This window comes from Bos grunniens, chromosome 7, assembly GCF_055505025.1.
Source record: "Bos grunniens cultivar Pamir isolate PY7600 chromosome 7, Bosgru_T2T1.0, whole genome shotgun sequence".
NCBI lineage: Eukaryota > Metazoa > Chordata > Mammalia > Artiodactyla > Bovidae > Bos > Bos grunniens.
The window spans coordinates 52,312,711-52,336,846 of NC_141171.1; the positions used below are offsets into that span (position 1 = coordinate 52,312,711).

Sequence of the window (24,136 nt, forward strand, 5' to 3'; positions counted from 1 at the left end):
TTTTAAATTTTGTAGAAATACCATTTTATTGATATTTTATCAAAAAGAAATAGTGACCGGTAGCCTTTATACTGAACCAACTGGTATTTTAAAATAAATCCCGGAAATAAAGGAGGACTTTCAGAAATAACAAGCGGTAGATATCCTACTGGACCTCTGGGTGCCGCTGTCGGCCAATCCGTGGCTGGAGTGAAACAAAGGGATCCACTAGCGATTCTGACGCAGCAATGTCCGCAGACTTTTGAGAAATGCACCAGGAGCAGACTGCACACCATCTCTCCCGCAATCTGCTCCAGATATCTGGGTCTAGAAGGTGAGAAAGAGCCGCTGCCTTTTCTTTCCAGCGCACTTTGGTAATCCGAGGAGCAGCTGTAGTGAGGTGTGTTCAGACCTACAAAGCAGCATCAAGAAGAGATGGAAGTCTCCTTACAGGGAAGACACGGGAGCGAAGGAAGCGCTCTTTCTTTCCCGATGTCTTTGTTCAACTTAGTGAACTGCGCAGAAGAGGCACTGTGAGATTCCTTCCGGGAGACGTAGCCAAGGATTTAAAAGTGGGGATTCGCGCCAAAGATCTACCTCTCGGTGACCAGAACCATGGGTGAGTGCTGAGCAAGGAGCAGGGAGGAGCAAAAGAATGACAGGATAGATGTAGCCAATAGGCCAAAGGGAGTCCCTAGGACCCTTGAATTCTGAAACCTTCACTGGAAATTATTTTACATAATAAAAGTAGTTATATAAATATTTTATATTTTATATATTTATATATTTTATGTAAACTATTTCTATTAAAGTAGGGCTTCCGTGGTGGCTCAATGGTAAACAATCTGCTTGCCAATGCAGGAGGCTCAGGTTCGATCCCTGGGTTGAAGCGATCCCCTGGAGAAGGAAATGGCAACACACTCCAGTATCCTTGCCTGGGAAATACCATGGACAGAGGAGCCTGGTGGGAGATAGTCCATGGGGTTGCAAAAGAGTAAGACACGACTTAGCAACTAACCAACAACAATTTACCCTAGATATAAATAACATATGGCTTTGAGCACAGCCATTTTGTATTGCAAATTCTGGAAAATATCTTAATAGGAGCAAAGTTTACTTCCAAACTGCAGTAGATACGGATGCCGCAAATAATTCTCTACAAGTTTATCAGATTAGTTTCAGTTAGACAGCTCTCTTACTGCCAAAAGTAAAAGAGAACACTGGGGCAGTAAACTCTCTGGTTATTTATTGGGAAAATCTGGACCAGTGTAGCAGAGCTGTCATCACTTAGTGGTTAAGAGAAGATTCAGGGGAAGATGCAGGTCTTGGATGCCAAAGCCAGTCCTCCCATACTGAGCTACAAGAGTACAGCAGTCTGTCTGCCAGAGAACCTCCTTGTCTGCGTTCTTCAGGTGATCCCTGCAGACCTAGATGACACCCTTAAGGTAGAGTTCTCCACTTTTCACAGTCTCACCAGGCATACAGAATATATTCCATAATGACGGCACTGTCTTTGACTTTGAAGAATGACAGTTACATCACAGCATAGAAGAGAAGACTGGGGACAGTTAAGGGCCTTTTTCACAATCCTGGTTGAAATGGGGTTGAGAACTATAATGCAGTGCAGGTGACTTTCAGCTGGATGTTTAGTCTTATTAGAGATAAGAACTATAGTTGGTGTAATCAAAACAACAGGACTCAGAGACTTGCTTGAAAAGAGCAGTGAAAGATATAGAGAGTAATAAACAGAGAGCCAAACAATTCACCAATGAGAATTAGTAATTCTTTTAAACCACTGGCAGATGAAGTTCTAAACTGGGGGCTGACTTGGAATTATGAGGTAACTGACAAGGACAAGCTGTCCCTCTCCTCCCACACAAGCATCAGCCTGAATATAACCCACATCAGCAAAAACGCTCTAGTTTTCCAACAGGTCTACTGTATGGTCCAGGAGACTGCAAGCACTCACCCAGCACCCTTTAGTGCTGCCCATTGCACACTTTAGTGCTTCCAACTCAAATTTGGTGCTCTAAGTACATCCTGTTTTTCCTGACCAGTGACCTGGTGCTGTTGTCTGACATGTCAGCGAGTGTAGAGCACAATGGTGTTCAATGCAGCCTACCTTTGAGCTGACGCTATGCCCCTCGACCAGGGCTCAGTGACATCCTGAGTCAGCCTGTAATAGTGGACTACCACTGCCAAAACTTAAAGAACACTCACTATGCCAGGAGTTGCACCTGGAAGTTGTGTCCCTCTTCAGTGGGGCACTGCTTACTGTGCAGCCGGACTACCTGGTCGCCAAGATGGACACTGACTGGGCACAACACCTGCCTGTCCTGCAGGTGCTTCAGACCACCTGATCTGACTCTTCAACCTGAGGATGCCCAAGAGTCAGATGCCCACTGGGGCACTATGGATGACAGGGATGTTGCTCTTGGGGACTTGCTGGTCACTGTGCTCAATGACAATATTCGTCACACTGCCGCTGGTCTTTGCAGGAGCTATGGACAGACTTCCATGACCACCTGGCACCTCCTACCAGAGCTGCAGTTTTACCTGGTTATGGCCTTTTGGCCTTGATCTCCATGCTCTTCTTCCTACAGTGACTCTGGCCATAGCCCAGTGCCTGCACTGCTCTTCCAGCCCTGCTTTCAGCCTGGTCCAAGCCTGGATTTGGAGTTGCTCCCACTTTAGCAGGAGAGATTTGCCCTATTCTTACTGTCAATTTATGGCTTGACTTCAGATCTTGCAATCTTAATTTCTTCAAATTAACTTGGAAACCTTTTAACTGGATAGTTTCTGTAGTACCATCAGTGAAGCCTTAAATATTACATTGGATTCAAATGTATACGTGTGAATTTTAACACTTTTACTTCATAAATATCCTGCTGTAAGCAGTTCTGCTTACTTTTGTTGTCTTTAGAGGTGAGGGGAGCTCTACAAATTCACTTGCTAGTTTCTATGTATATTTTGATTTGTTTCATTAGCCAGAAAATTCCTTTGGGCAAAATTTTGTGCCTATTAATGTATGGTCTGAGAAGTTATGTTTCCTGCTGAAGAGTTCTTTCTTCGAAATATTGAAGGAAGTTCACGGCATCTTTAAGTTTCTGCTCTTGGGCTCCATTATACTTGTCTTTGAGAAGTGGAAAATTGTAGATTTGGTTATATAAGAACATAGATTGTCTCTCCCAAGAACTATTCTGGCCTTTGTTTCCTTTCTTTCATCATTTTCCAGACCCTTCTTAGTCATGGTGTCCATGGGTTGGCTGCCAATATCTAGCCCAATTTGTTCCTGAAAAATGTCAACCTCTAGAATGCAGAGATCATTCTTTCCTAACTTCTGTGTAAGTTTAAATAAATGACACTAAGTCTGAGACATTTTAGTTAGTAACCATTTACTAATTTTGCAATGAGTAAAAGAAGGAAGGCAGTATAGTTTTAAAATCTTGCTATTTTAGAAAACCAACTTCTTTTGGAGAATGTATTAAGTGTGGATGTAGGAAAATACATGTTATTCTAATATAGACTAAAAATAAAGATGTGGCATTTTTATTTTCAGTTTTGAAAAATAATATCACTGCCTCCTGTGTCTCTTAAAGTCTAAATTAGATATTCATGTGACATTTTTCCAATGGAATGTCAAGAACCCAGTGTTTTTTGTTTGGTTTGGTTTGGGTTTTTGGCCACAACTCTTAGTGCCTGGACCAGGGATCGAATCCATGTCCCTTGCACAGTCTCTCTTCTTTTTTTTTTTTTTTTTTTACAGAGTCTTAATCATTGGACTGCCAGGGAAGTCCCAGCCCAGTGTTATTTTATTCAAAATATATTACTTTCAGCTGAGTTAAAGGTCTTTTTAAATTCCATATTAAAGGTATTTTTAAATCCACATAATACATAGATACTACAGTAAAAGAAAAATAGGATGGAGTAAAAAATATGTCCTTCAAAACTCCCAAGATTTCTGCTAAATATTCAGAGCACAACATATAGGAGGTAGGACAGTCTGATGTATTAAAGTCTTGCTTACACTCTGAAAATTTATTTTTCCTTTTAATTTTTTTTTCATCCTCTAGTCAAAGGGCAATTACTCTTCTCTATGGCCTGTGAGATGACCAGGCGGTCAACATACATTCCAGAGGTGGAGGGATGATTAGTCTCCTTTGTGTTATTTCCCAAATAGCAAACAGGGAATGCTTGGGAATTCCCAGGTAGTTTGGGAATACTACTGGAATATCCAACAGAGCTTGGATTCTACTGTATGTTACAATTTAGCAGTAAGTAGATGTAATTAATTAATGAACATAGTAGTTTCTCCTTTTCATAGTGTTAATGTATTATGCTTAGCGAGTTTCTTGACAATAAACTAAGACTTAAGGAAACGTAGATCAGCTGAATGAGAAGAGAAAGTTCAAGTATTATCTAGGAGTGCAGTAACTGGTTAGGACTCTGGGTGCCGCTGTTCACCAGTCTGGAAGATGAAGGCAGCACGCATACACCCAGGGCGGGAGGGGGACTTCTTGAACCACCATCACTGCCGGATTGAAAAGTCTTTCTGAGGCTGCCCTGATCATACTTCTGGACCACTTTCTGCTCTGAATTCTCCTGAAAATTCTGTTTAGACTCAGAGAACAGGGAAACACTACTCTTGGTGCTGGACTGAGAGAATACGAAGCAAGAGAGCAATGGCGATTCGAGTGAAGGTGCTCGGCTGCCGCAGGCTGGTCCTACTGTACCTTTTTCTGGGGCTGTTGTTGGAAGCCCAGGCTGGGAAGATCCGCTACTCGGTGTCAGAAGAGACAGACAAAGGTTTCTTTGTGGGCAACATCGCCAAGGATCTGGGGCTACAACCCCAGGAGCTGATGGAGCGCCGAGTCCGAATCGTCTCCAGAGGTAGGAAGCAGCTCTTTGCTCTGAACCCGCGAAGTGGCAGCTTGGTCACCGCGGGCAGGATAGACCGGGAAGAGCTCTGCGCTCAGAACGCGCGGTGTCTGGTGAGTTTTAACGTCTTAGTAGAGGATAAAATGAAGCTTTTCCCTGTTGAAGTGGAAATAATTGATATTAATGACAACACTCCCGAATTCCAGTTAGAAGAAGTGGAATTTAAAATGAATGAAATAACTGCTCCAGGTACCAGGATCCCCCTGCCTTCTGGGCAAGACCTTGATGTGGGTATGAATTCGCTCCAGAGCTATCAGCTCAGCTCCACCCCTCATTTCTCCCTGGATGCTCAACAGGGATCTGATGGGTCCCAACAGCCGGAGATGGTGCTGCAGAGTCCCCTAGACAGGGAAGAAGAAGCTGTCCATCACTTCCTCCTCACTGCTTTTGATGGGGGCAATCCAGCCCGTTCAGGAACCCTCCGAATTCGGGTTCAGGTGGTGGATGTAAATGACAACCCTCCAGCGTTTACACAAGCAGTGTACCACACGAGTGTACCCGAGAACGTGCCTCTGGGCACTCGGCTGCTCATGGTAAAAGCCACAGACCCAGATGAAGGTGCCAATGGGGAAGTAACATATTCATTTCATAATATAGACCAAAAAATGGCACAAATATTTCACTTGGATTCTAACACGGGAGAAATAACAAGTCAAGAACCTCTGGATTTTGAAGAATACACAATTTATCCAATGGAAATTCAAGCTCAGGATGGTGCAGGCCTCATGGCCAGAGCTAAGGTGCTGGTCAAAGTTCTGGACATAAATGATAATGCCCCAGAGGTAACCATCACCTCTGTCACTACTTCAGTCCCAGAAAACTTTCCTCCTGGGGCCACAATTGCTCTTATCAGTGTGCATGACCAGGACTCCGGAGACAATGGTCACACTTCATGTTCCATTTCTGGAAATCTACCCTTTAAATTAGAAAAGTTAGATGATAATTATTACCGTTTGGTGACAGAAAAAACAATGGATAGAGAACTTACCTCCCAGTACAACATTACAGTAACAGCAACAGATCAGGGAACTCCGACTCTATCTACTGAAACACACATTTCACTGCAAGTGACAGATGTCAACGACAACCCCCCTGTCTTCCCCCAGGACTTCTACTCCACCTACATTCTAGAAAACAACCCCACAGGTGCCTCCATTTTCTGCGTGACAGCCCATGATGCAGACAGTAATGAGAATGCACAGGTCGCTTATTCCCTGGTGGAGGATACCATCCAAGGAGTGCCTCTATCCTCCTATGTCTCCGTCAACTCAGACACTGGAGTCCTATATGCCTTGCGATCATTTGACTATGAGCAGTTCCAGGACCTGCAGTTGAGATTGATGGCTCGTGACAGCGGGGACCCACCACTTAGTAGCAACGTGTCTGTGAGCATATTTGTGCTGGACCAGAACGACAACACACCGGAAATCCTGTATCCTGCACTCCCCACGGATGGTTCCACTGGTGTGGAGCTGGCACCCCGCTCTGCAGAACCAGGCTACCTTGTTACCAAGGTGGTGGCAGTGGACAGAGACTCTGGCCAGAACTCCTGGCTATCTTACCGCCTACTCAAGGCCAGCGAGCCGGGACTCTTCGCGGTGGGGCTGCACACGGGCGAGGTGCGCACAGCGCGGGCCCTGCTAGACAGAGACGCGCTCAAGCAGAGCCTGGTGGTGGCGGTCCAGGACCACGGCCAGCCCCCTCTGTCGGCCACCATCACGTTCACTGTGGCTGTTGCTGACAGCATTCCAGAAGTGCTGGCCGACTTGGACAGCATTGAAACTTCCTCCCACCGGGACAACTCCAGCTTCATGCTGCACTTGGTAGTGGCTGTGGCCGCGGTCTCCTGCGTCTTCCTCGCCTTTGTCATCGCGTTGCTGGTGCTCAGATTGCGACGCTGGCACAGACTGCGTGCGCAGACTTCAGCAAGTGTATTGGCGGGCTTGCCCACCTCTCACTTTCTGGGTGTGGACGGGGTGCGGGCTTTCCTGCAGACCTATTCGCACGAGGTCTCGCTCACCGCGGACTCTCGGGGGAGTCACGTGATCTTCCCGCAGCCGAACTACGCCGACACGCTCATCAGTCAGGAGAGCAGTGAGAAAAAAGATTTTTTGTCAGTACCCCAGTCTTTACTTGAAGACAAAAAGGAAACATTTTCTCAGGTAAATCTTTTGTAGTAAATTTATCTAGATAAAGATAATTTCTGTGTTTACTTACTTGCTTTCATTCTTTACTGCTAAAAAGTCTCTATTTCCCATCTTTGTGTTTGTCTTTGTGTTTATATTTACAGATCATGGGAAATCATTATTAAGTGTTTCTATCCAAGTATAATTGTTTTTTTCATTGAAAAGGAGATCCTAATTAATCATAATGTAGTTGGTTGGGACAGAGTTGTGGAAAGAGCATTGCATCAGAAACAAAGAAATTTGGCTTCTAACGTTTTCTTGCTTGCTTCTGGCCAAGTAATTTTTTCTTTACCATGCTCTTATCTGACAATGATAGAGTTTGACTAGGTCTACAAATATTTATGTGACTGATTCTGTTTTTGGATATCCTTAGATTATAATTATCTCCTCATCTACTCCTAAATTTAATGTATATGTCATCTATTGGGGTGCTGTTTTATTTGGGAATATTTGAAGAGGTAAAGATTGTCTAAAGTAGTATTTTAAGTTGTGTTAACATAAAATTATGGAAATTTAGGTAACCTGAAAATCTAAACTATTGTTGAATATCTTATCCCTTTGTTTACTGGTTTATTTATATATGTTTTATGCACACTTAAGAATACACCAAATGTTTAAGTAAGTTACAAAATGAAGTAATAAAATGGACGACAGAAAATTTTCTCTGCAATGTGAGAAATAGTTGGAAGCCTCCTGACTTGTATATTATGCCTGTAATGTAAACAACTAACAAAAATTAAATATATATTCCACTTTAATGTATTAGCTCTTCACAAGAAATGCATCATAAGTCCATGCTTTAAAATACTCGGTTCCAATAAATTAAAGAAATACATAAAATATAAAATGAAAAAAGCAAAAGCATAATAAGGCAAAAATAAAAATAAATAAATGGACCAAAGATGGGACAGAAAGTGGTGAGCCAGGCTAACACTAAAGTGGGAATTCTGGTCTTGGACTTACCTTGATTGGACAAATCTGTATACAATCTTATACACAACAAATATAGAATGACCATTTTTATATGAAAATATGGAGAATCTGCTGCTGCTGCTGCTGCTAAGTCGCTTCAGGCATGTCCAACTCTGTGTGACCCCAGAGACGGCAGCCCACCAGGCTCCCCCATCCCTGGGATTCTCCAGGCAAGAACACTGGAGTGGGTTGCCATTTCCTTCTACAACAATTTAATACATAATCATCACATGCACAAAAGGTGGCAGAGAAAATTTCAAAGTACCAATAATATACGTGCTTTATAACATGTGCTTAAATCACAAAGTGGGTAGTAGGGGGATAGGGGAGAGTTATTAATAATAAAAAGGTACAGACCTTGCATTGTAAGAAGAATAAGGCTGTAGGACCCAATATATAGAGTGGAGACTATAGTTGATAACATTATATTGTATAATAGAAATTTGCTAAGAGTGTAATTTAATTCTCTCTCTCACACACACAAAGGTAAGTATGCGAAGTGATGAATGTATTATTAGCTCAGTAGGAAGAATCCTTTCACAGTTTGTATATATATCAAATTATCATGTTGTACACTTTAAGTATCTTAAAATTTTATTTAAAATTGTAAAGCTGGAAAAATCACAAAGCAAATACTTTAAAAAGAAAACAAAATGAGCATTTAAATCTATACCACTAAACTACTATTGGATTTTAAAAATCACAATGGAAATAAAAATTCAAAAATTAAAATATTATTTATTAAAATTGTGGAATGCCTCTAAAAGATATTTAGGGTTAAGTTTATAGGCAACCATAAGAATTTCAAAAAACAAAGTATTAAAATTAGTGAAGTTAGCTCAACAATCAAGAAATAAAGCAAGAAATATAATATCAGTATAAAGAAAATAACAAGAAAGGGAACAGAGTATAAATTATTGAAATGCAAACCAGAGAGAATTCTGATGGCGAAGCAACAGAAGCTGACACTAATGGAGAGAAATTGAATCTTCTGTCAAGTTAAGTGCTGGGACTAATATTGGCTAGGCAGATAGCAAGACTAAAATTCATTTTAGAGATCTTAAAAGAAGACCCCAAATTCTGATTATAGACCAAAGACCTGGAAAAAGAAAAGGAAAAGCAAGTGAGCCTGGGAAAAAATAAAACAGCTTAATACGAAACAAGAAGCATGAGTGGGAAATAATATACTGTGTAAAACCAAATGTTGTCAAAGACAAAGAAACAGAAAAAATCTTTAGAGAAACTGCAAATAAGGGATGTCAAGTGGTTACTTAATGAGACTCAAAAGTATCAAAAGAGTGTTGAAGAAAAAGTTTTAAGAAACAAAATAGAGGTTCTACTAGAAAACATGGTGAGTCGATAAGAACTGTTTCCAATAAATATTTCATCAGTGTTCTCAGAGAAATGGATTGAAAATGAAAAAAGTTCAACAGGGAAGAATTCAAAAGGCAAAAAGCCTGAAATGAGACCAGAAGTGTGCAATCTTGCTGAAGAATTGATTCGAAGTCCTATCTACTGTGACTTGTGACTAAATGGAGTTTATTAATTATGGATGCAAGAATATTCCAATGTAAGAAAATCTAATATAAAACTTCATATGAAAAGGTTAAAGATAAAAGCTGTTCATTTCAATAAAGGCATAATAAAGGTCTTGAGAACATTCAACACATGTTTAAAATCTTTTAGCAAACTGAAAACTGAAGGAAATGTACTTAAACTGACAAAGAATATTTGTCAAAAACTTATAGAACTATCCAAAGCAATCTACAGATTCAATTCAATGGCTATCAAAATCCAATGCCTTTTTTATAGGTAGAAAAAAGTCTATCCCAAAATTCATGTGGGGTATCAAGGGACCTCAAATAGCCAAAACAGTCTTGGAAAAAGAACAAACCACCTTAAGTTTCCTTCATGTTTTTGCTGCCTCTCACTCCAAGCATTCTAGTTGGTTAGTCCTTAGTTCTAGAACGCTACTCTAGCCTCTTTCTTGATTCAGTCATACCCTTTAGGATCCAGGTTCAATCCTGTCCTGAAAAGTGTTTTCTGACCACCCCTTCCACCCAGGCTGAATATCCTTCCTATGTATTTTCCCATTGCCCAGGGTTTCCAACCATCATAGCAGTTGTCATACTCTATTAAAACACTCCGTTTACTGTGTCCTCCCTTATCATGTAAATTCCCTTGAGAACTGGGACTGTGTTCATCAGGTGCACCAGTTCTGTCTACAGTATCAATCAGGCAAAGTGTCAGGCAAAGGTTAGTCACTCAGTTAAGTGTCTGATAACTCAATAATTTAAATACAGGTTATGGAAAAAATACAGGTTTCGAAGTTCAATACTAAGCCATTAAGCACAGAAATTTAAAATATATAACATTAGAATATAATGTAGCTAATGTTTTTAGATTAATCTTACTTTCTCCCAATATGGAATTAGAGGTTGAAGATGTTTGGTCTAAGGGCAGAGGCTACCTGATTAGTGCCTCCAAAGTTCAACAGTGTTTTCCTTGCTACTATAAAGATCACATTCATTCACACCATTCTTATTCATTCTGAAGGAAAAAAAAGACTCCTGACTTGAAAGAGCAATCTCTCAGGTATCTTAGAACTGTACAATTCTTCAAAGCATCTTGAAAGTGACAGGAGTAACACGAAGTAACTGGATTTGCCTGGGAGAATGCAGAAATTACTTAGGCCTCTGGGCGTCGCTGTTGACTACCTAAGAAGTAACCCCGAGACATCCAATCCAACATTACGATTTCCATTACACAAAGGGCTGGGCATTTGGCCCGCAAGGTTCGGGGCGGCAAAGAAATTCAGTGCAACAGCCCACTAGTTCTCTCCACAAAGACCTGGGTCCCGTGAATGCTGGTCACCTCAGACCCTGAGGAATAAAGATTGGAATCCCGAGCTGGAGGCCGGAAGTTGCCTGGGAGAAAAGACTGCAGCTCAAGAAATGGCGGCTCTGCTAAATTTGCCACATCGCAGAAGGTTTGTACTGCTGTGCCTTCTTTGGGCGGCCCTGTGGAAGGTTGGAGCTGGGCAGATGCGCTATTCAGTGCCAGAAGAGATAGAAAAAGGGTCATTCGTGGGCAGTGTTGCCAAGGATCTCGGGCTAGAGCCTCTGGCACTGGCAGAGCGCGGAGCCCGCATCGTCTCCAGAGGTAGGACGCAGCTCTTCGCTCTGAACCCGCGAAACGGCAGCTTGGTCACCGCGGGCAGGATAGACCGGGAGGAGCTCTGCGCCCAGAGTGCGCGGTGTCTGGTGAGTTTTAACATACTCCTGGAAGATAAATTGAGTATTTATTCAGTAGAAGTGGAAATAAAAGATATTAACGATAATGCCCCTCGCTTTGGAGTAGAGGAAGTGGAGCTAAAAATTAGTGAAACGACTATGCCAGGATTCCGGATCCCTCTTAAGAGCGCGCATGATGCAGACGTCGGAGAGAACACTCTCCAAAAGTACGAAATTAATTCAAATGACCACTTCTCTCTGGACGTGCGAAGCGGGATGGATGGTAACAAGTACCCGGAGCTGGTGCTGGGACGCGCTCTCGACCGTGAGGAGGAGGCCGTACACTACCTCGTTCTCAAGGCTTTGGACGGGGGCGACCCTATCAGATCTGGCACCTCCCGCATCCGCGTGACGGTCTTGGATGTGAACGACAACGCTCCTGTTTTTACACAGCCCGAGTACCGTGTAAGTGTTCCAGAGGATACTCCCGTAGGCACACGGATACTTACAGTGACCGCCACTGATGCAGATGAGGGATACAATGCCCAGGTGACATATTTTCTGGAGAAAAACCCTGAAGAAACCTCAGAGGTATTTGAGCTTAAGTCATCATCTGGAGAAATAACAATCATAAAAAGCCTAGATTATGAGGATGCCAAATTCCATGAAATTGATATTGAAGCTCAGGATGGTCCGGGCCTTCTGACCAGAATGAAGGTCATTGTCACAGTTCTGGACGTGAATGACAATGTCCCAGAATTCTACATGACATCTGCTACAAGTTCAGTTCCTGAAGATTCTCCTCCAGGAACCATAATCGCACTTTTCAATGTACATGACAGAGACTCTGGGCAGAATGCATTTATCACATGTTCACTCCCAGAGAACCTTCCTTTCAAATTAGAAAGGTCAGTGGACAATTACCACCGATTGGTTACAACTAGAGTCCTTGACAGAGAACAGTTTTCCTCTTACAACATCACTGTAACTGCTAAAGATGGAGGGAGCCCATCTCTATCCACAGATGCTTACATCTTGCTGCAGGTGACAGACATCAACGACAACCCTCCCACCTTTCCCCACACATCCTATTCTGCCTACATTCCTGAAAACAACCCCAGAGGTGCCTCCATCTTTTCTGTGATGGCCTGTGACCCCGACAGCAACGACAATGCCCATGTAACTTATAGCTTGGCTGAGGACACCCTTCAGAGTGCACCCCTGTCCTCCTACATCTCCATCAACTCTGACACCGGTGTCCTCTATGCACTGCGTTCCTTTGATTATGAGCAGTTCTGTGAACTTCAGTTATGGGTTACAGCACAGGATGGTGGGAATCCACCCCTCAGCACCAACGTGTCTGTGAACATATTCGTGCTGGACCAGAACGACAACACACCTGAGATTCTGTACCCTGCCCTCCCCACGGACGGTTCCACGGGTGTGGAGTTGGCACCCCGCTCTGCAGAGCCTGGCTACCTGGTCACCAAGGTGGTGGCAGTGGACAGAGACTCAGGCCAGAACGCCTGGCTGTCCTACCGCCTGCTCAAGGCCAGCGAGCCAGGGCTTTTCGCGGTGGGGCTGCACACGGGCGAGGTGCGCACAGCGCGGGCCCTCCTGGACAGAGATGCGCTCAAGCAGAGCCTGGTGGTGGCGGTCCAGGACCACGGCCAGCCCCCTCTCTCGGCCACCGTCACGCTCACGGTGGCTGTGGCTGACAGCATCCCAGACATCCTGACTGACCTAGGCAGCCTGAAGCCCTCAGTGGACCCTGGCGACTCAAGCCTCACACTCTACCTGGTGGTGGCGGTGGCCGCGGTCTCCTGTGTCTTCCTCGCCTTTGTCATTGTGCTACTGGCTCTCAGACTGCGGCACTGGCACACGTCGCGTCTGTTCCAGGCTTCGGGCAGCGGGTTGGCTGGCGTGCCGGCGTCTCAGTTTGTGGGCGTGGACGGGGTGCGGGCTTTCCTGCAGACCTATTCGCACGAGGTCTCACTCACGGCGGACTCTCGGGGGAGTCACGTGATCTTCCCACAGCCGAACTACGCAGACACGCTCATCAGCCAGGAGAGCTGTGAGAAAAAGGATTTTGTTTCAGAACCTCAATTTCTACCTGAAGATAAAGAAGAAACATTTTCTCAGGTAAACTCTCTTCCTAACATTCCTGTGAGTTACTTTGCTAAAAGACATGAATTTACCTAATTACTTAGCTGTCTCCACAGTTTACCATACCTTTTCTATTTCCCATATTTCTTTGTGGACATGTTCAATTTTTAAGAAATAGTCCTTATGAATTATTTCTCACTAGTTCTAAGTGTTCACATGGTGTAACAGGGAAGAGGAGCTAGAATCATTGTGTCATTAGTATAAATTGGGAATTAGTAGCTGAAGATGATATTTAGATTATCAAAAGAGCCTTAGGTTCAAGAGGGAGGGGTCATATGGATACCTGTGGCTGATTCATGTTGATGTATGGCAGAAACCAGCACAATATTGTAAAGCAATTATCCTCCAGTTAAAAAAAATTAATGCATTAACAACAACAAAAAAAAACAGCCTTAGGAACTGGGGTATCTGGTTTCTCCTACTTTCTTTCTCATCCCTTAGCAAACCATCCCAATCCACCCGAATCAACAGTTCTTTGTTAGATATATGAATGTTGACTTTTGTTTCCTCAAATATCTCCCTCTTTTAAAATTTAATACTTTTATGCTTTATATTTGTTTATGAATATTAATAAATACTGTAGTTGTTTGTTTTCATCTCAGTCTTTGTTTTTCCTTCAGTTTAGCAGTGAGATTCCTCATATTTTTTTATTTGAATGATCTTCCCTATTAAAAGATGTGTTTAAGAATAGATATGCTTCACCATGTTTCAGGAAGGTATGTCACGCAATCTCTGTTTAGTTCAGAATGTCATTAGCCTCTAAAGTAGCTCTGTGTTCCTTTAAGAGTAATTGAGTTATCATTTGCTGTATTAATATAATACATGGTTTGTATAATAGTTAAGATGTGTCTGTTTCCTGTTATTTTATTTTTCTCATATGAGGAAACAACATTGCCTTTTTATCTTTAAAAATAATATATATCCTCAAGGGATTCAGAGACCATATCAAATAATTGCCCCTAAAGATTCTCCTTTTACATTTCTCGTCTCAAAGTTTCCTACTCACAGCAGCTGTTGAAAATGTTTCCAGTTCCTCCACCAACATCAGTCCCCCTTACAACCAAGTTTTCCTCCCCCATTCCTCTTCCCATGTTGGCTTTTAGTATGTTAGTTATATACTTAATAACAAAGAACAAAAAATACACTTCTGTGTAACTGAGATCATCTTTTATTTGGAAATAATCCTGTACTAAGTCATGTATATAATGGTGCCATCGTTCTTTAAGATGTGATTCTTCACTGTTTAAGGGCATCTGAGGGAAATTGTGTTATTACTATTACATCAGTTTCTTTGAGATAAAGTTGGCACTCACTGTGGAATAATAGTACAAACTGGGGAAAATTGAAAACAAAGTTCCTTTTAGTGTATACAGTAACTCTTCTTGAAATAAATGCCTTATGCATCGCTATATAATGCATCATGATTGAAGTGACAAATGAGTTCCTATTATTGTGCTTTGGAGAGGAAAACAAATACAGGAAAGGGGTTTCTGGAATACAAAACAAAAGTTTATCTCTACTAGTTTCAGTTTTGGTCCTTAAAAACATCTTCACACTCTAATTTTAGGCAAAACAGACTACTTTCAGTACCCTGAAGTTCTGTGGTTTCTCTCTCACATCTAGGTATTGCCATATTCTTCTGTCTTATATCCAGGCCTTACCCCTCCGTGATCCATTCCTCTCAGGTTTCTTGGGAAAACCTTTGCTAACCTCCAAGGCCAGGTTGGAGGCCCTCTTATTGCCCTCGGCCTCTGATCTTATGTCAGTATCTCACTGCACTATAATTCCTTGTTTGCTTTTATATCCTTATAACTCCATGAAGGAAGTAGCTGTGTTTGTATCGTTAAATCCCCAAGTATTGTCAGATACTCAATTATATATATGTTTAATGAATGGGTTAAATGAAAAATACTGAAACTAAAATGCCAAGCTATGAAGGACAGATTTCAAGAGGCATACCTTATAAATATGACTGATATTTCTGTGCACTTCTTAAACTTTGAACATTTCATAACAGTAACTAAAGCGTGTTTGAAGCAATATTAGTGGCATTCAGGTTAACTCATGGATTATTAAGGAAGATACTTTAAATCTTTTGACATATAGTGATTCAGTTATGTAAAACAAAAACTGAGCTCATTACCTCTGAACAAAAAGAATTTCAGGTGCTTGGAAACTTAAAAATTTCTTAGATTTGTCAGAGCGTGCAGTGAACGGTTATGCCTCTGAGCGTCGCTGTTCACCACTCAAGAAGGAAAACGCCGCTGAAGAACTAGTCCTTTTCCTTGTTTCCAAAGAGCAGAGAACCAGCAAATCACACTCGGAAGATCTGACGCTGCCTCAAAGCTCACCCCGTCAGTCAGCCAGCTCTGTGACCTATAAATTAGGCCCACGAAAGTCTTCGTTCCTTGAGAAAATAAGACTGAAGTCTGCCTTGGGAAACTGGAACCCAATTCAGAGAAAATAATTCACCAAAACGGAAATGACCAATTACCAGAGATTCAGAAAGTGCGGAGGACTGGCCCTGCTTTGCGTGCTTCTGGGGACGCTGTGCAAGACCGGATGCGGGCAGATCCGCTATTCGGTGTCAGAGGAGCTGGACAAAGGCTCCTTCGTGGGTAACATCGCCAAGGACCTAGGGCTGGAGCCCCAGAAGCTGGCGGAGCGGGGAGTCCGCATCGTCTCCAGAGGTAGGACGCAGCTCTTTGCTCTGAACCCACGAAGCGGCAGCTTGGTCACCGCGGACAGGATAGATCGGGAGGAGCTCTGCGCTCAGAGTCCACAGTGTCTGGTGAGTTTTAACATCCTGGTTGAAGACAAATTGAACATTTTTGAAGTAGAAATAGAAATTAAAGACCTTAATGACAATGCTCCTGATTTTCTGACGGAGGAATTGGAAATAAAAATTAGTGAACTAACAGTTCCTGGAACTCGATTTCCACTTAAGACTGCCTTTGACCCAGATGTGGGCACGAACTCTCTGCTGAACTATCAGCTCAGCCCCAATGACTACTTCTCCCTGGCTGTGAAGAGTGTCACTGATGGGGCCAAGTATCCAGAGCTGGTGCTGCAGCGGGCTCTTGACCGGGAGGAAAAGAAAGTTCACCAACTTGTCCTCACTGCTTCTGATGGTGGTGACCCTGTCCACTCTGGCAATTTGGGCATCCAAGTGACAGTTCTAGATGCAAATGACAATCCACCAGTATTTACCCAGCCTGAGTATCGAGTAAGTGTTCAAGAGAACCTGCCGGTAGGCACTTGGCTGCTCACAGTGAATGCCACTGACCCTGATGAGGGATTCAATGCTCAAGTATCCTATGTACTAGATAAAATGCCTGGGAAAATCGCTCAGATTTTTAATCTCAATTCAGTGACTGGGGACTTAACGATATTAAAAAATCTAGATTATGAGGATGCTACTTTCTATGAAATTAAAATAGAAGCACAAGATGGACCAGGTCTTCTTTCAAGAGCTAAGATTCTGGTCACAGTTCTGGATGTGAATGACAATGCCCCAGAAGTTACAATTACTTCTCTCACAGAATCAGTTCCAGAAGAGTCAACTGCTGGAAGGGAAATTGCCCTTATCAACGTGCATGATCGGGATTCCGGGCAAAATGGACAGGTCACAGTTTTTGTCCTGGGAAATATGCCATTTAATTTAGAAAAATCAATAAACCAATATTACCGCTTAGTGACCACCAGATCTCTGGACCGTGAACAGGAGTCTGAATATAACATCACTCTGAGAGCTACAGATGGGGGTAGTCCGCCACTGTCCACAGACACACACATCACCCTGCATGTGGCAGACATCAACGACAACCCACCTGCTTTCACTCATGACTCCTATTCTGCCTACATTGCTGAAAACAACCCCAGGGGAGCCTCCATCTTCTCTGTGACAGCCCAGGACCCTGACAGCATTGAGAATGCCCACATTACCTATGCACTGACTGAGGATACCATCCAAGGGGCGCCTCTCTCCACCTACGTCTCCATAAACTCAGACACTGGCATCCTGTATGCTCTGCACTCCTTCGACTTTGAGCAGATTAGAGATCTGCAGGTACTGGTGACTGCTAGTGACAGTGGGAACCCTCCACTCAGCAGCAACGTGTCTTTGAGCCTATTTGTGTTGGACCAGAATGACAACACACCTGAGATTCTATACCCTGCCCTCCCCACTGATGGTTCTACTGGTGTGGAGCTGGCACCCCGCTCCGCAGAGCCTGGCTACCTGGTCACCAAGGTGGTGGCAGTGGACAGAGACTCGGGACAGAACGCCTGGCTGTCCTACCGCCTGCTCAAGGCCAGTGACCCAGGGCTCTTCGCCGTGGGGCTGCACACGGGCGAGGTGCGCACAGCGCGGGCCCTGCTGGACAGAGACGCGCTCAAGCAGAGCCTGGTGGTGGCAGTCCAGGACCACGGCCAGCCCCCTCTCTCGGCCACCGTCACGCTCACGGTGGCTGTGGCTGACAGCATCCCAGACATCCTGACTGACCTAGGCAGCCTGAAGCCCTCAGTGGACCCTGACGACTCAAGCCTCACACTCTACCTGGTGGTGGCGGTGGCCGCGGTCTCCTGTGTCTTCCTCGCCTTTGTCATTGTGCTACTGGCTCTCAGACTGCGGCACTGGCACACGTCGCGTCTGTTCCAGGCTTCAGGCAGCGGGTTGGCTGGCGTGCCGGCGTCTCAGTTTGTGGGCGTGGACGGGGTGCGGGCTTTCCTGCAGACCTATTCGCACGAGGTCTCGCTCACGGCGGACTCTCGGGGGAGTCACGTGATCTTCCCGCAGCCGAACTACGCGGACACGCTCATCAGTCAAGAGAGCTGTGAGAAAAGCGAGCCTCTCTTGATATCTCAAGATTTACTGGTAATGAAAGGAGACCCCAACGAGCTCCAGGTGAGTTTCTTTCTTTTAATATTTTTAAGAACAGTTATGCCAATGTGGTTATTATAAATTTTTAATACACATTTATTTGAAAATAAAGCAATGAAGTAGTCATTGGTTCTTTTGTTTAAATGTATTCCTCTCTTCTGGGATTGTGGTGGGGCTGCACTTCCTTGCCTGATATAGCTGAGTGGGCCTAGTAAAGAAGTATGTGACTCTCTTCCCAGAGGAAGTCCTAGTTGTCATTTTAAGAATTATCAGATCTCTAACTTATTATTTGAAATTGTGACTGTGCCTCCTATCTAAGTCCTTGAATGACTGCAATGAAAGAAGAGCCCTGTGGTTGACTCAACATTGATTTGTATACCTGTGATAAGTAGATGTTTTTATTTTAAATTGCTGTAATGATGAAGTTTGTCACTTCAGCCTACCTAGCCTATCCTGATAAACAAGTATATAGTATTTTAGGCTCTAATAATATGATGCTTAACTCCTTCCAAGACAGACCAAACTGGATTCATCCTGATAACATAAAAACAACAGGGTAAAAAATATAGAGGCTTGTCAAATTCTTTTACCTGGCATGTAGTCCCTACTTGGTATACTTAAAGTGTGTGTATTTGTGTGTATCCATATGGATTTCAGCCTTTTCTCTGAAGGTGGGAAGCTCAATTGCCTAAACAGTTACGAGCCTTGGAGTTGCATTCCTTGTCCTTTGAGACAGATTATAAAATGTAAGGAGATATGTCTTAGCCTCTTTAGAGATTTCCAGACCGTCCATTTCAACCATGGAAACGGAGTCCTAAAACTTTTTTAAAAAATATTTCTATATTTATTTGACTGCACTGGGTCTTGGTCACAGCACTCAGGATCTTCAATCTTCCTTGTAGCATATGGGATCTAGTTCCCTTACCTGGTATGCAACCTGGCCTGCTGCATTGGGAGCTTGGAGTGTTAGCCACTGGAGCACCAGGGAAGTCCCAGGAGTCCTACAACTTTCTTGGGCTATAAATTGTTGACCCATTTTGAAATTTATTAAATTATTTTCACCCATAAATTTACACCAGAGTCATCCAAAATTAGGCCTAAATAGATTTCATTAGATCTTAAACAAAGGAGTACGTCTCTCCTTCAGTGTGTTACGAAGGGATACATTCAAAAGTGGGTGATGAAAGAGCCTGAACAAAATAGCTGAAAACAGAGAAGTGTGTAGTCTCACTCAAACCTGCAAGTGCATCGCGGAAAAAAGGCACATTACCTTTGGAATATTTTTTAGGAAAAATCTTTATGATACTAAGAGAATTTTCTAAGAATTTAATATAAAATATAACCTACACATATATTGGGAAAATACATAGAGTACAAAGGCATCTATTTGTATGGATAATAAGAGGTCTCAGACATGCCATTTTCACTAAAAAGGATGGGAGGGATTGGGGGCAGGAGGAGAAGGGGAGGACAGAGGATGAGATGGCTGGATGGCATCACTGACTAGATGGACGTGAGTTTGAGTGAACTCTGGGAGTTGGTGATGGACAGGGAGGCCTGGTGTGCTGCGATTCATGGGGTCGCAAAGAGTCGGACACGACTGAGCAACTGAACTGACTGAACTGAACTGAAGACTTCATTACAATAAAAGGGGAGGAGGGTTTATAATAAAAGGAACAGAAAGTATCAAGACATGAACTAGGGCAAACAAGGGAAAGGATGTCTTAGGAAAACAATAATCTGTCTTGACTGGAATGTAAAAGGAGTATGGATTAGAGCTGCAGGGTAACAACAAATTTTTTGGTTGTGCATCTAATTTGGTAGTGCATTTGAAATAAAGGTGCTGTCTGTTTTACTTACCTAAGACTGGTTTAAGGATTATACGTAAGTTTCAAAATGGGAGTGTCTAAGAACTTTCGATTCCTCTCAAAGATTTACCAGTGATCAAACTCATTACACTTACTAATGTATAAATTGACTGGAACTGAGTATTTGAATTAAGGAGTATTTGTGTATAAAATCATATAGTAAAAAAAGCACTGATTTCACTAAAATAAATATACTTACACAATATTTAGTTTTATAAAAGCAGATGTATGCTCAAATACTAGATTGGTCTCTTTAACAAACTGTCAGGCTCCTTTGTACTTAATGGGAAGGTTACATATATGTTAAAATGCTGAGCAATATAGTAAAATAAGTCTAGGATTTTTACTTTCTCTGTTTTCCAAAGATTAAATGTTTTTATCCACTAACAATAACCTAGTTAGTTACATCCATACTAGTCATGATACTAGTCATGCCAGTGTTTATAAATACAGTAGAATCACTGAAGATATTTTTGCCCTCCAAAATAAAAGCTGTATGCTTTATGGAAAATCTTTAATGAAGAAAGAAGAATAAAATGATGGCAACATTTAAAAGATGATGGAAATCTAGACAATATCAGATTTGAAGGGAAATTTTGAATAGTTTGTTCTTTCTAAAAAATAAAAAGACAAGATATATATTAATAGATTCAAGAGCTTACACTTTGAGGAATAGGTAGTTGGGTAATATGCAGTTTTCTCAGGCAACCTCCTGGGGCCGCTGTTGACCAAAGGGAAGATAAACGTTTTCAGTTCTGCAGGAGTGGCCGGCAGTGTTTTCTTTCTTGCTTTGTCCTGTACACATCGGAATGCAGACGCACCTTCTGCAAATCGTACCCTCAAATCACAGAAGTCCAGGGTGCTGTGTTGATTATTTAAACATTCCAGAGACATCTTGAAGAGCAGCTTCCCAGGAAGTTCAAGAAATGCTTAGGAGCTTCAGAAAAGCTGAAACAATGAAAAGTCAGGTACTGTTTCTCTTCCTGCTGTCATTGTTGCGCGGGGCAATCTCCCAGCAGATCCAGTACTCTATTCCAGAGGAGCTGGACAAGGGCTCATGGGTGGGGAACCTGGCCAAGGATCTAAGGCTCAGTGTCCAGGAGTGGCCAGCTCGAAAACTGCGGATTAGTGCAGAGGACTTTTTCAGTGTGAGAGCAGAGAATGGGGATTTGCTAGTGAGTGGCAGGATAGATCGAGAGAAGATTTGCGGGAGAAAATCTGAGTGTGCTGTAGAATTTGAAATGGTTGCTGACAATCCAATGACTATTTTCCATGTAAGTGTTGCAATTCAAGATATTAATGACAATGCACCACGTTTCATTGCAAAAAGCATTGACTTGGAAATCTCTGAGTTAGCCTTACCAGGGGTAAAATTCCCTCTGGATTCTGCACAAGATGCAGATGTAGATGGTAACTCACTGAAGAAATATTTCATCAGCCACAATGAGCACTTCTCTCTGTCAATGAAGGAAAGTCCTGATGGAAGTAAATACCCAGAATTACTGCTGGAAAAACCTCTGGACAGAGAACAGCAGAATTCCCACCATTTAATCCTGACTGCCATGGATGGTGGGGACCCACCTCTAAGTGGCACTACCCTGATCAGGATACAGGTCACTGATGCCAATGATAATGCTCCAGTGTTCAGCCAGGACACTTACAGGGTTAGCCTCCAAGAAAATGTGCCCTGGGGAACCTCCGTGCTGCACGTGATGGCCACTGACCAGGACGAGGGCATTAATGCAGAAATCACCTATGCCTTCCTCAATGCCCCAGCAACTACCAGCCTCCTCTTCATTCTCAATCCAAATACTGGTGACATCACAACCAATGGTACATTGGACTTTGAAGAGACAAGTAGATACATGTTGGGTGTTGAAGCCAAGGATGGAGGAGTACACACGGCTCACTGTAATGTTCAGATTGAAATTGTTGATGAGAATGACAATGCCCCAGAGGTGACATTCATGTCCTTCTCTAACCAGATTCCTGAGGGCTCAGACCTGGGAACTGTAATAGCCCTCATTAAAGTTCAAGACCAGGATTCTGAGCAAAATGGTTTGGTAACATGCTATGTTCAGGAAGAAGTTCCCTTCAAATTAGAATCCACCTCTAAGAATTACTACAAACTAGTGATTGATGGTGCCCTAGACCGAGAGCAGAAGGCAGAGTACAATGTCACCATCGCAGCCACTGACAAAGGCAAGCCTGCCCTTTCCTCCAGTACAAGCGTCACCCTATATATCCGCGATGTCAACGACAACGCTCCGGTTTTCCACCAGGCCACGTATGTGGTCCACGTGGCAGAAAATAACCCGCCTGGCGCTTCCATCGCGCATGTCAGCGCCTCCGACCCTGACCTGGGGCCCAATGGCCACGTCTCCTACTCCATCGTGGCCAGCGACCTGGAGCCGCGCGCGCTGTCGTCCTACGTGTCTGTGAACCCGCAGAGCGGAGTGGTGTTCGCGCAGCGCGCCTTCGACCACGAGCAACTGCGTGCCTTCCAGCTGACACTGCAGGCCCGCGACCACGGCTCGCCAGCGCTCAGCTCCAACGTGAGCCTGCGCGTGCTGGTGGGCGACCGCAATGACAACGCGCCCAGGGTGCTGTACCCGGCGCTGGGGCCCGACGGCTCGGCGCTCTTCGACACGGTGCCCCGCGCCGCGCAGCCCGGCTACTTAGTCACCAAAGTGGTGGCGGTGGACGCCGATTCTGGACACAACGCCTGGCTGTCCTACCACGTGCTGCAGGCCAGCGAGCCCGGACTGTTCAGCGTGGGGCTGCGCACGGGCGAGGTGCGCACGGCGAGGGCCTTGGGCGACAGGGACGCGGCCCGCCAGCGCCTGCTGGTCGCTGTGCGCGATGGGGGACAGCCGCCCCTCTCGGCCACCGCCACGCTGCTCCTGGTTTTCGCCGACAGCCTGCAGGAGGCGCTGCCGGACCTCAGCGACCAGCCCGCGCCGTCTGACCCCCAAGCTGAGCTGCAGTTTTACCTGGTGGTGGCCTTGGCCTTGATCTCGGTGCTTTTCCTCCTGGCGGTGATTCTGGCGGTCGCCCTGCACCTGCGACGCTCCTCCAGCCCTGCTGCTTGGGGCTGCTTTAAGCCTGGTCTCAGTTCCAAGTCTGCACCTGGGGTTCTCCCCAACTACAGTGAGGGAACATTGCCCTATTCCTACAATCTGTGCGTTGCTTCACAATCAGCTAAGACAGAATTTAATTTTCACAATGTGACCCTGGAAACGGCTCCCCCTGGGGATCTCCTAGGTGAAGATCCCTCTATGGATATAGGTACCAGTAATGAAGATCCCCAAATCGCCTATGATTCCTCTTTTTCCCATCACGTGAGTTTTTGCAGACTTAATTAAATTTTATTGCTGTATTTTATTTTCAATAGTGCATCATTAATTTTGGTCCTTGTTCACTGTTCTAGTGATGGTAGTGGGAGAGGAGGTATGTTGGATGGGTTGAGATTGGTTTCTTGATTGCTCAGTAGTCTTGATGGTTAATTATTACTGGTTGTTACTTCTCAATTTGCACTCTTGGCATTTCTATACATCAGCAAATCCTCCTAAAAACAGCTTTTTCTGTCACCGCCCTTAGTAATAGCACTGCCCTTACATAGTTGATGTGTAATGTGCCTTTTTTTTTAAACGTACTAACATTTCTTTCTTCTTAAGTTAAAATTTTTGTTCATTTTCATCAAATACATTTTAGTTGTTTATCTTTTTCTGTGATGTATTAATATAACCTTCAATAATTAAGTCTCAGCACTTTTTTGCTTTATCATACATAGCAAAAACTGACAGGTTTCATATTTGAATCACTAACTTTGGGTCTTTTTTCCCATTTTGTAAACTGTCAAGAGTAATTTCCTTGACCATCCTTAAATAATTAGTTTTTGTACCCTATCTA

At 43.7% G+C, this 24,136-nt stretch overlaps 1 protein-coding gene across 5 annotated transcripts in view; it reads left to right on the forward strand.

Moving 5' to 3' along the window:
- The first annotated feature begins 278 nt into the window (after nucleotides 1-278).
- Nucleotides 279-24,136, forward strand: part of LOC147369546 (protocadherin gamma-C4) — a 185,828-nt gene continuing 161,970 nt past the window's right edge. Inside the window, exons 1-2 of one of the 5 annotated variants that reach the window (XM_086412091.1) lie at nucleotides 8,658-13,450; nucleotides 15,772-18,482. In XM_086412091.1, the coding sequence (XP_086268217.1) occupies nucleotides 11,030-13,450; nucleotides 15,772-15,807 (2,457 nt within the window). In that variant the 5' untranslated portion in view covers nucleotides 8,658-11,029 and the 3' untranslated portion in view covers nucleotides 15,808-18,482. Of the gene's footprint in view, nucleotides 7,080-8,657; nucleotides 13,451-14,363; nucleotides 18,483-18,582; nucleotides 23,566-24,136 lie in introns of those variants that run through there. The other 4 variants (XM_086412081.1, XM_086412076.1, XM_086412074.1 and 1 more) reach the window with 4 other exon arrangements.